The sequence below is a fragment of the Mustelus asterias genome, chromosome 26 (assembly GCF_964213995.1).
Source record: "Mustelus asterias chromosome 26, sMusAst1.hap1.1, whole genome shotgun sequence".
NCBI classification, from domain to species: Eukaryota; Metazoa; Chordata; class Chondrichthyes; order Carcharhiniformes; family Triakidae; genus Mustelus; species Mustelus asterias.
The window spans coordinates 9,209,628-9,222,149 of record NC_135826.1 but is presented as its reverse complement, the minus strand read 5'-3'; the positions used below and the strand labels follow the sequence as shown (position 1 = coordinate 9,222,149).

At 44.2% G+C, this 12,522-nt stretch overlaps 1 protein-coding gene across 1 annotated transcript in view; it reads left to right on the top strand.

Annotated features, from left to right (window-relative positions):
• The window catches only part of hdgfl2 (HDGF like 2), a 67,824-nt gene that overhangs the window by 17,835 nt on the left and 37,467 nt on the right, over nucleotides 1–12,522 (top strand). Inside the window, exon 3 of the mRNA XM_078198150.1 lies at nucleotides 115–253. Coding sequence (XP_078054276.1) covers nucleotides 115–253 — 139 coding nt within the window. The remainder of the gene's footprint in view (nucleotides 1–114; nucleotides 254–12,522) is intronic.

Below are 12,522 nucleotides of genomic sequence, written 5' to 3'. Positions count from 1 at the left end.
CCCTCAAATAATGTTATTTTTTGTACATGGGTGCATAGATGATTTTTGAAGATCATACTGATTCTTAGCCTATTTCGTCGCTTAGTTTATATTTCTTGTATTTTGGTTATCCAGGGCATTTTTGGGACCAAAAGATATTTTCCTTTTTGAAAAATACAAAGACAAATATGGAAAACCAAACAAGAGAAAAGGATTCAATGAAGGACTGTGGGAAATACAAAACAACCCAAACGTCAGCTTTACAGCACCACTGGTGAGTTGGGCATCATCCTGTCTTGTGTTTAATTCCATTGTGACGTAACAAATTCATGCGGCTGTTATGTCTTATCAGTGAGAGATGTGGCCTTTTTGCATGTGAAACTTTGTGATGATTTAAGAATATTTCCAAATATTCTCTCAATAGCCAGATTATGTTATTAACTATGGGGAATCTTTCACTTGTCTAACTATGTAAGCTGTAGTGCAGTTCACACTGGTGAATTTTCCAGAAATTTGGGATTGGAGATGAAAATGACCTGTGTTGCTGAAACATTGTAAGTTACAATATCGAATTGCTGCAAGCATTATAGAGGAATTAGGGATGACCAGTTTTTATTTTGCAGTTCCTTTTAAAATGTGTTTTCTGTTAATATTTGTTTTAAAGAAGAAGAGTTTGGCCAATCAGACTTTGGGCGGGATATTCCCACTGCGCTCGACCCAAAACTGGAAAATCCCGCCCAAGGTCAACAGACCTTTGCATGGTTTCCCTCACCCGCTACGATTCCTGTGGTGGGTGGGACAGGAATATTCCCCCTTTTGTCTCTTATCACATTAATTGTCACAGTGTGGAAAAGACAAACTATATGGAATGATCAGTACCTGAAGGGGAAGACTGTTCTGCAGCAGGCTCAGGGGAATAGGAGGTTCACCTAAACAACTAAATTTTGGAAAGGTAGAAGTGTACACAAGAGTAGGACATGTTATTCTGTGATGCATTGTTGGGGAACAGCATCAATCTGGGTTTGCAAGTCCGCTATTCAGAGCTGGATAAAGGCTGGAAAGAAAAACCAGGGTGAAGCAGCTTCAAGCCAGCGAATGGCAGCTGCCACCTGATGCAGCAAGGGATTGCACAACAAAACCCAGCTTGGTCACCGGCTTCAGCGGGTGGGAGATTTCTGCTGAAGCCGACAAGGATTTCTTGCATGAAATGTCCCTGCACACAACCAACTAGGGAAGCCTTAGTAAGTTCAGCAGACTGACTTTATGCTCAAAACCTGGTCAGCTTGGGTAGCACAGGTCATCAGGGCACTGAAAAGTCCATTGGAGTTATAAGAAAGGGCTTTTCAATTTGACAAGGGAGGCAGTGTTCCAACCAGTAGTCCTTCCTTGGCTGTACTGCTAATGACTATCTAAAGTAGCTCTTGACACCCACTTGCTGAGCCCAGGGTTAAGTGCAGTAAGAACAGATTGTTGCAACACTTTTCTAAGCTGTCTACCTCCGGTGATATGAGTTGAATATTGTAGAATATGGGAGCTGACTCTGCTCTTACTCCTTATTATAAAATATTTTAAAAGGGGTGAGAAGAGATGTGTTGGAGTCCACACTTCATGGGACGTAGATCAGGGATACATCAGGGGTTCTCATCCTTGTTATTTCTGAGATTGCCCTCCCACCTTCTAGTGTTATAAACATTCCACAGGCCCCCTGTAACCTAAGTTTTTTTTTCTATAGCAGAATATGCTTTACTATTGGGCATATTTTTGTTTTACTTATGTTTAAGTTGTTGCTGGTGCTGAATAACAATTCTCTCAAGGTGAATTATTTTCAACAAGCACACGCACGTCATTTTTCATTCTGACTTGATATTTTGTTTTCATTAGTGTCATTGCTGAAAAGACAGCTGCAGGTTAATAGGTTGTACTTGAAGGGACCAACCAGAAACTGAATTGGGCCAGCCATATAAATACAGATGAGAGGCTGAGCTGCAAAGCATCTCGCCTCCTGACTCCCCAAAACATGTCCACCACCTACAAGGAACAAGTCAGGAGTGTGATGAAATACTCTCCACTTGTCTGGATGAGTGAATCTCCAAAAACACTCAAAGTTTGACACCATCAAGGATGTCACAGCCCACTTGATTGGCAACTCATTTCCCCCCACCTTAAAACACCCACTCACCCCACCACTGGAGCAGAGTGGCAAGTAATATCTACCATCTACAAAATCAACTGCAACAACTCACCAAGGATCCTTCAACAGCACTTTCCAAATCCGCAACCTCTACACCCTAGAAGGACAAGGGCAACAGGTGCATAGGAACACCAACACCTGCAAGTTCTGCTCCAAGCCATACACCATCCTGACTTGGAAATATATCACTGTTCCTTTAGTGTCGCTGAAATCCTGGAACTGCCTATCTAACTGCACTGTGGTTGTACCTACACCACATGGACTGCAGCGGTTCGAGAAGGCAGCTCAGTACCACCTTCTCAGGGGTAATTAGGGCTGGACAATAAATGGTGGCCTAACCAACAACAACCACATCCTGTAAAAGAATAAAAATAATTTGAGTGCTGCAGAAGAAACAATGCTGAATTCACCAAAGTATTCACACCAAAATATTTAGTGTTATTTCATTGAATTTAGATCTCGGGGAAAGATCTGATTGAAATGTTAATCAAGTCTTCTGACATTTTTGATGGGATAGAGGACGGGGAGCCCATGGATGTGTAACAGATTGTTCTGTTGTGAGTATTGGAAAATAAGTACTAAATTTGTTGAGTGGACAGAAATATGTACTGCCAGTGGCACGGTGGCACTGCTGCCTCACAGCACCAGGGACCCGAGTTCAATTTTGGCCTTGGGTGACTGTCTGTGTGGAGTTTACACATTCTCCCTGTGTCTGCATGGGTTTCCTCTGGGTGCTCCGGTTTCCTCCCACAGTCTAAAGATGTATGGGTTAGGTTGATTGGCCAAGCTAAATTACCCCTCAGTGTCGGGGGGACTAGCAGGGTAAATACATGGGGAAAGGGCCAGGGTGGGATTGTGGTCGGTGCAGGCTTGATGGGCTGAATGGCCTCTTTCTGCATTGTAGGGATTCTATGAACTGTGGTTTAATAATGTCTAAGTCAATAGGCCGGATTTTGGCTACTGTGACAGATGTCCCAAATTACGAAATTTTCACTCTGGGCAAGTGCAGAATGAAGTCAGGCCTGCCAATTCCGGAGGCAGGTGCTAGGAGGACATGGGTGCAAGTGCCAAAGCTGGCTGGTTTGAAGGCCCACCTTATTTTCCTGGACTGGGTCTCAGTTGTTTTAAAAGATTTTAAGTCCTCATCACCCGTCACAACCCCCCTCCCCCACCCCCATGGCCTCGGATAACATCACATGCCAACTCATGCCCCATCCATCCCCAATAGTCTTCATGCACCCCATGTCAATTCACCCAGTCCCCACCATGGGCAGACCTCAGAAGTGATGCAGAGATGAGAAAAAAGTTCTGAAAGTATAATGCATTTCACTAAACAGACTGGATGGACGGCACAATGGCTGGTTAACACTGCTGCCTCATAGAGCCAGGGACCCGGGTTCGATTCCTGGCTTAGGTCACTGTCTGTGTGAAGTTTGCATGTCCTCCCAGTGTCTTGAGTGGGTTTCCTCTGGGTGCTCTGGTTTCCTCCCATAATCCGAAGATGTGCAGGTTAGATGGATTGGCCATGCTAAATTGTTCCTTGGCGTCAGGGGACTAACTAGGGCAAATGCATGGGATTATGGGGAAAGGGCCTCGGTGGGATTGTGGTTGGTGCAGGCTCGATGGGCCGAATGACCTCCTTCTGCACTGTAGGATTCTATGGGGGGGGGGGGGGAAACTCCCATTTTGACAACATCAAAGCCTTTAAATTCCTTCAAGTATTTAAGCTCCTGTAAGAACAAACGTCTGTTCATGCCTCTAATTATTTAACAGCTTATTTTAAGCTGTCAAACTGTGAACTTGGAATCCTTGCTAAGATAATTATCACCTTTAAAACTCAGCCAAGCATTCAAAATAAATAACTCTTGGGCAAGTGTCAACAAAGGGCTCTATCGAAATTACTCAAACAGATGCTACACCAGCTGGTCTGCCAGTCAAAACAGTATAGCTGAGGTGTTTTTAAAATATCACTGACAGTTACAGTTTACAATTTGTAGAGAGGCGGATTTTAAAAACCTCAGATTATAATTGGGAAATAGCTTATCCACCCTTCAAGTGTTTTCTTTATACGTTTGTGACTCCCACAGCTGAGTTCAAGTGGCCCTACTGAGCTCTGGTTTCTCTCCCACATGAATCATGCAGTATCCCCTTTCCCCTACCAACAGAATTTGTTGGAAAGGGGGCAAAACTTCCACATCCAGGTCCCACCCATCTTTAAAGGTTCCCGGAGTCTTCCGAGCTCCAAATATCTGACCCAATGTTTCTTCCTTGAAAGAATACAGGAGTTCAAACATATCCATAGGGGGCAGCAGGGTGGCACAGCGGTGAGCACTGCTGCTTCACAGCGTCAGGGATCCAGGTTCGATTCCAGCCCTGGGTGACTGTTTGTGTGGAGTTTTCACATTCTCCCTGTGTCTGCTGGGGTTTTGTCCAGGTGTTCCGGTTTCCTCCCACTGTCCAAAGAAGTGCAGGTGAGGTGGATTGGCCTAGGTAAATTGCCCCTTGATGTCCCAAGATGTGTAGGTTAGGGGGATCAGCGGGATAAATACGTGGGGTTATGCGGATAGGTAAAGGGATGGGCCTTGATGCTCTGCTGGAATGTCGGTGCAGACTCTGATCGGTCAAGTGGCCTCATTCTGCACTGTAGGGATTCTATGATTGTCCACACACTGTTACTGGAGTAGGCTGACAAGGAAGTAGATCAACCACAAGGTTAAACAGGTTGGCAGGACAATTGGTGCTTTTTCAACAATTGATCAGAAAGGAGAGCAGTTTAAAATGTTTGTGATGGAATTATTAGTGCAAACGTTTTGTATGAGAAGAATATTATAACTCCTTCCCACTTAAAATTTTTTCCCACTCATTCCAATATAAATGATCAACAATGTGCCTGCAATCACATGCTCCTGCTTTCCTAAATTCCTACTGAATTTCTTGGCTATCAACTACAATGCATTACCCTGCACAATTCATATTCTTTATTTGTTCCATTGGTCAGATGTGTTGTTCACATTAACAGGGATATAGATGGTTTAAGATTATGACATGAGGTTGGGGGCATGGAATCTGGTGCTTGTGGGTCAGGATATTGTGGAGAATAGTGAGAGAAGATTGGAAATGACTGAAACTAGAGGAGGCTAACATCACTAAGCTTTTCTGCCTGGCCCTGTGAAAGTTTAAACTAACTTCTAGCAGGTACAGTACTGATTTCTGATTTACAGAATGGAATCACTGAATTCTGTGAATCAGAAATTAGAACATGTGCTGCAGGTCAGCAGAAAGATTAGGTATTTGTGATAGTTCTGTGTACTCGTATTTGTGGTGAATGCTTTCAAACCTTGGGTGGCAATGGAAACCCTGGTATAAATACTGAACAATAGCAGACTATTACTTTCTGATATCCAGATACAGTGGTGCTAATACATACCAACATCCATGGCTATGTTAGAAATGTTCACCTAGATTTGGTTTCCAGATTTTGGTTTTCTGTCAATCTGACTGTTATTTTGATATCCCAGTTAAGCATAGAATCTCTGCATTGCAAAAGGAGGCCATTCAGCCTATCAAGTTTGCACCAACTCTCTAACAGGCCCTATCCCTGTAACTCCACCGCTAATCCCCCTAACCTACACATCTTTGGACACTAAGGAGCAATTTAGCATGGCCAATCCACTTAACCTGCACATCTTTGGACAGTGGGAGGAAACCTGAGCACCCGGTGGAAACCCATGCAGACACAGGGAGAAGGTGCAAACTCCACACAATTACCCAAGGCTGGAATTGTTAATGCCACACTCAGGGGAGTAGTACCAGGTACTATGATTCTGTTCTACCCAATACCATCTTTGGACAAATTGACATATGCAATGGTGTAAATGGCACCCTGAAAGGGATGTTGCCTACTGTGAATTCAACAAGACCACCACAAGTGTTTCTATAATGATGTAGAATGGAGTGTTATCAAACAAAATCTGACAACAATCTAAATAAGGAAAATAACTTGATCAAAGAGGTAAGTCTTCAGGAACATCTTAAAGAAGAACTAGGTCGTGTAGAGATCTAGAAAGGGAATTCTGGAGCTTAGGGCATTGAGAACTGGATTAAATAGTTGCTCTCTGTGCATTAGGCGCTGCAGTAGATTCTGTTGGATTCCTGCCATTTGAGCTATAATACTGATGCCAAATATGCAGATTATTAACCATGATCAAAGAGACTTGATTGTGGAAGACTCGCACAAGGGTTAGAATGTAGTGGGTTATGTGCTCAGGATGAAATTTCAACACTATTTTAGCCAAGTATGTGTGAGAAAATCTTTAGCTTGTATAAAATCACCAGAAAACTACGAACAATTTAAATACTAAGGAATCTTTTGTAATATATTCTGACTGTGCTTTTGGATTTCAACTCTCTGCGTAGAGTAATGAACATGAAGAACATTGTTCCAACATAAACTGTTGTGAATGGGATGGTTAAATCCAGCAAATGGTGCGATATGTATAAGTCAGCAACTGTCCCATAGAACACCATGATTCCTTGTGCTCAATGCCAAGATCTAGAACCAAGCCTAGGATGAATAGATTGTCCAAAGAATATATATATTCTTGAGTTTAGTAAAAATGAGAGATCTTATTGAAACATATAAAATTCTTCAGAGGGTTTGACTGGTTAGATGTTGAGGTGCTGTTTCCTCTGACTGAAGAATGTAGAATTAGGCCTGGCTACATAGTCTCAGGATCAGGGATTAGTTTAGTTTATTTATTAATGTCACAAGTAGGCTTACATTAACACTGCAATGAAGTTACTGTGAAAAACTCCTGGTTGCCACACTCCAGCACCTGTTCGGGTACATTGAGGGAGAATTTAGCATGGTCAATACACCTAACCAGCACTGTGGGAGGAAACTGGAGCACCCGGAGGAAACCCACGCAGACACGGGGAGAATGTGCAGACTCCGCACAGACGGGAATTGAGCCTGGGTCCCTGGCGCTGTGAGGCAGTGGTGCTAACCACCGTGCCGTCCATCCATTTTAAGACCGAGATCGAAATAAACTTCGCTCGGGGCTATGAATCTTTGGAATTCTTGACCTCCGAGGATAGCGGGTCCTGTTGCATGATATCCATTAAACTCATTAACGATAGTCAGCATGGTTTTGTGAGAGGGAGGTCATGTCTCACTAACCTGGTGGAGTTTTTTGAAGAAGTGACCAGAATGGTTGATGAGGGAAGGGCCGTGGATGTCGTCTATATGGACTTTAGTAAAGCATTTGACAAAGTCCCTCATGGTAGGCTGGTGAAAAAGGTTGGATCTCATGGGATAAAGGGGGAGGTGGCTAGATGGGTGGAGAACTGGCTTGGTCACAGAAGACAGAGGGTGGTAGTGGAAGGGTCTTTTTCCGGCTGGAGGCCTGTGACTAGTGGTGTTCCGCAGGGCTCTGTATTGGGACCTCTGCTGTTTGTGATTTATATAAACGATCTGGAAGAAGGTGTAACTGGGGTGATCAGTAAGTTTGCGGACGACACAAAATTGGCAGGACTTGCAGATAGTGAGGAGCATTGTCAGGAGCTACAGAAGGATATAGATAGGCTGGAAATTTGGGCAAAGAAATGGCAGATGGAGTTCAATCCTGATAAATGCGAAGTGATGCATTTTGGTAGAAATAATGTAGGGAGGAGCTATACGATAAATGGCAGAACCATAAAGGGTGTAGATACGCAGAGGGACCTGGGTGTGCAAGTCCACAGATCCTTGAAGGTGACGTCACAGGTGGAGAAGGTGGTGAAGAAGGCATATGGCATGCTTGCCTTTATAGGACGGGGCTTAGAGTATAAGAGTTGGGGTCTGATGTTGCAGATGTATAGAACGTTGGTTCGGCCGCATTTGGAATACTGCGTCCAGTTCTGGTCGCCACACTACCAGAAGGACGTGGAGGCTTTGGAGAGAGTACAGAGGAGGTTTACCAGGATGTTGCCTGGTATGGAGGGGCTTAGTTATGAGGAGAGATTGGGTAAACTGGGGTTCTCCCTGGAAAGACGGAGGATGAGGGGGAGACTTAATAGAGGTGTACAAAATTATGAAAGGCATAGATAGGGTGAACGGTGGGAAGCTTTTCCCCAGGTCGGTGGTGACGTTCATGAGGGGTCATAGGTTCAAGTTGAAGGGGGGGAGGTTTAACACGGATATCAGAAGGACATATTTTACACAGAGGGTGGTGGGGGCCTGGAATGCGCTGCGAGGCAAGGTGGTGGAGGCGGACACACTGGGAACGTTTAAGACTTATCTAGACAGCCATATGAACGGAGTGGGAATGGAGGGATACAAAAGAATGGCCTAGTTTGGACCAGGGAGCGGCACGGGCTTGGAGGGCCGAAGGGCCTGTTCCTGTGCTGTATTGTTCTTTGTTCTTTGTCCAGGACTAATAAATTTGAATGGAAATGCACTGCAATTCTGTGTCCAAGCACAGTTTAAGAACAAAAATCCATGTAAGTTAATTGAGGCTGTATTCGGAGAATAGTTTGAGGATTAAATAGCAAGGTTGGAAAAGGCTAATCATTTTTAAATGCATTGGTGAATGGAGTTGGTTAAATGTGATTGAAGCACATTTGAAGTCAGACTTGAGCAAAAGTAATTATCCAGTAACAGAACATCCGTCATAATCTGTTAGTTAGCTTTTGTGATGGGCAGGGGCAGTGATGCTCTCTGCTTGAATCGAATCTACATGGGCTGTGCAGTTAGACATGCAGTTCTTTGATTTTGCATAATTAATTTTCTGCTAATAGAGGTTTGCAGATAAATTTTAATATGATTATGTTTAGGAAGCACTCTCTGTAGTGTTAAATATCTGGTTTAATGCTGTTGTGAGGTTTGTTAGAAATAAAGAAACAAGGAAAATAGGAGCAGGGATGGGCCATTTGACCCTTCAAACCTGCTCCGCCATTAAATATGATCGTGGTTGATCCTCTACCTCAACACCATACTCCTGCACTCTCCCCATGCCCCTCACCAGAGTCTGAAAATCTATTTATTTATTTCTTAAATATATTCAGTGACTTGGCCTCTACAGTCTTCTATGCCAGAGAATTCCACAGGTTCACTACCCTCTGAGTGAAGAAGTTTCTCCTCAACTCAGTCCTGAATGGCCTGTATCCTGAGACTGCGACCCATTGTTCTAAACCCCCAGTCAGGGAAACAACATCCCTGCATCCATGTCTGACCAGTCCTGTCAGAATTTGATAGGTTTTAGTTAGATTCCTCCTCGTTCTTCTAAATTCCAAATTACAAAGACCTAGTCAACCCAATCTCTCCTTATATGACTTTCCTGCCATCCCAGGAACCGGTCTGTTGAACCTGGGCTACATACCCTCTGTAGCAAGTATATCCTTCCTTAGATAAGGAGACCAAAACTGCACTTGTACTGTAGGGGCAGAATTTTACATGTGCCGAGTGGCACATGTAAAATAGAACGTGATTATGTCTGATGTCAGGCATGCATCCTGACCTTACCCTGCACTCGCGCAATGTTTCGTTCAGCAGGCAGAGGCAAGGATCAGCACTGCCAACAGTTAATGAGTTAATTGACGGGATTACCTGCCCTATTGTCCGGAATATTATATTGCCCATGTGATTTTTAGGTCGTTGCACAAGCAGGACGGGCAAGTGGGAAATCCATTTTCCAACTAGTCTCCATCTCGTGCAGGAAAGAGGGGGAGGGGCACCTCCATCAGTAGGTCTCTTCTGAATTGAGGCACCCTCCATCTCTCCTGATTGAGGCACCCCCCCCCCCCTCCCCCACTTCTGGACCCCCAGGGCATTTCTAGCCATCTTGCCCCCGGGACTTACCTTGGGAATGATCCTGGGAATTCATTCCAGGCAGAGCACTGCAGTACTACCTCTTCTGGCCTCTGGAATGCTGTGCCTGGAGGGATTGGAGACCTGTTTGACAATCAAATTGGCAAACATCTCTAAGGCGGGCTCTCCTTCCATGCGTAAGTAGAACTCTTGCTCACTGCCAATCGATGCTCAGTTGAGTGTTAATTGGCAGTGGACTTCTGAGAGTCGGTGGGAGAACATTACATGTGCTGACTCTCGGGATGGCGATTGCCAATCGCTTGTCATCCTAAAAGTGTTATCCCGCCTGCAGTCTCACCAAGACCTCGTACAATTGCAGTAAGACATCCTTGCTCCTGTACTCAAGTCCTCTTGCAATGAAGGCCAGCATACCATTTGCCTTCCTCAATGCTTGCTGTACCTGCATGCTTGCTTTCAGTAACTGGTGTACTCGGATATCCAGGTCCCTTTGTATGTCAACACTTCCAATCTGCCACCATTTAAATAATACTCTGCTGTTCTGTTTCTCCATCTGAAGTGGAAAACTTCACATTTATCCACATTATACTGCATCTGCCATGTGGTTGCCCACTCGCTCAACTTGTCTAAATCACCTTGAAGCCTCTTAACATCCTCCTCACCAATTGCAGTCCCACCAGGTTTCATGTTGTCAGCAAACTTGCAAATATTGGTTCCCTGATCCAAATCATTAATGTATATTGTGAATAGCTGGGTCCCAAACACTGATCCGTGCAGAAATCTACTAGTCTTTGCCTGCCACATCGAAAAAGACCCATTTATTCATACTCTCTGTTTCCTGTCTTCTAATCTTCAATCCATGCCAAGGTATTACCACCAGTCACATGTGCTTTAATTTTGCGCACTAACCTCTTATGTGAGACTTTAACAAAAGTTTTCTGAAAATCCAAATACACCACATCCACTGGTTCACTCTTACATAACTATCTAGCTGATCTATGCCACTCATTATTTTATAGACCTCTATAAGATCACCCCTAAGCCTCCTACACTCCAGAGAAAAAAAGTCCCAGTCTATCCAGCCCCTCCTTATAACTCAAACCATCAAGTCCCAGTAACATTCTAGTAAATCTTTTCTGCACTCTTTCTAGTTTAATACTATCCTTTCTATAATAGGGTGACCAGAACTGTACACAGTGTTCCAAGTGTGGCCGTACCAATATCTTGTACAACTTCAACAAAATGTCCCAACTCCTGTATTCAATGTTCTGACCAATGAAACCAAGCATGCCGACTGCCTTCTTCACCCTGTGACTCCACTTTCAAGGAGCTATGAACCTGTACACCTAGATCTCTTTGTTCTATAACTCTCCCCATTGCCCTACAATTAACTGAGTAAGTCTTGTCCTGGTTCGATCTACCAAAATGCATCACCTTGCATTTATCTAAATTAAACTCCATCTGCCACTCGTTAGTCCACTGGCCCAATTGATCAAGATTCCATTGTCCACTATGCCACCAATCTTGGTGTCATCTGCAAACTTACTAACCATGCCTCCTAAATTCTCATCCAGATCATGAATATAAATGACAACAGTGGACCCAGCACCGATGCCTGAAGCACATTGCTGGTCACAGGCTTCCTGTTTGAAAAACAACCCTCTACATCCACCCTCTGTCTTCTGTCATCAAGCCAATTTTGTATCCATTTGGCTACCTCACCCTGGATCCCGTGAGATTTAACCTTATGCAACAACCTACCATGCGGTACCTTGTCAAAGGCCTTGCTAAAGTCCATGTAGACAACATCAACTGCACTGCCCTCATCTACCTTCTTGGTTTCCCCTTCAAAAAACTCAATTAAATTTGTGAGACATGATTTTTCCAGTTCCAAAGCCATGCTGACTGTCCCTAATCGGTCCTTGCCAAAAAAGGGCAGAATGCATAACTTTCAAAAGTTATTACATCTAAAAATCCTGATCCAGTTACTCCTCAGATTCTAATCCCACTTCATTTGAAGATAGACTTGCTCCTGATTCCCTGGGTGGAATTTTACCGGCACGTCCGCCTGAGGTTTGTACGATCCCACCCGAGGCCAACAGAGAATGCCGTTCTCCGAGCTCCATCCGCCCCTGGAATCGGGGCAGGCGTGCTGGTAAAATTCCGGCCGCTGTGTCCATTCCACAAATGGCTATCGAGACCAAGGCTATAACATTTTTTTCAAGAGAGAATCAAATAAGTATTTCAAAAGGAAAAATATAAAAACATGGGTAAAGAGAATTAAAGTAGACATTTAAGTGGATTTTATGGACCCCCCCCCCCCCCCCCCCGTAGTGATGAATGCTGAGAAGTTTGCCACTGTTGGAGGGTTGCAATGGCACCATGACAAGACTGTAACCTCCAGTATCACACTTGTGTCAAAAATGGGAAGTTGCAGCATGCTTCCAAGGGCTCTGGAGGAACTCTCGCTGATGGACCTGCTGGGCCACTTTGTAAAGCGGCAGGGATCTGTATTTCGTCTTGCTTATTTATCTCCCCCAGTTCTTCT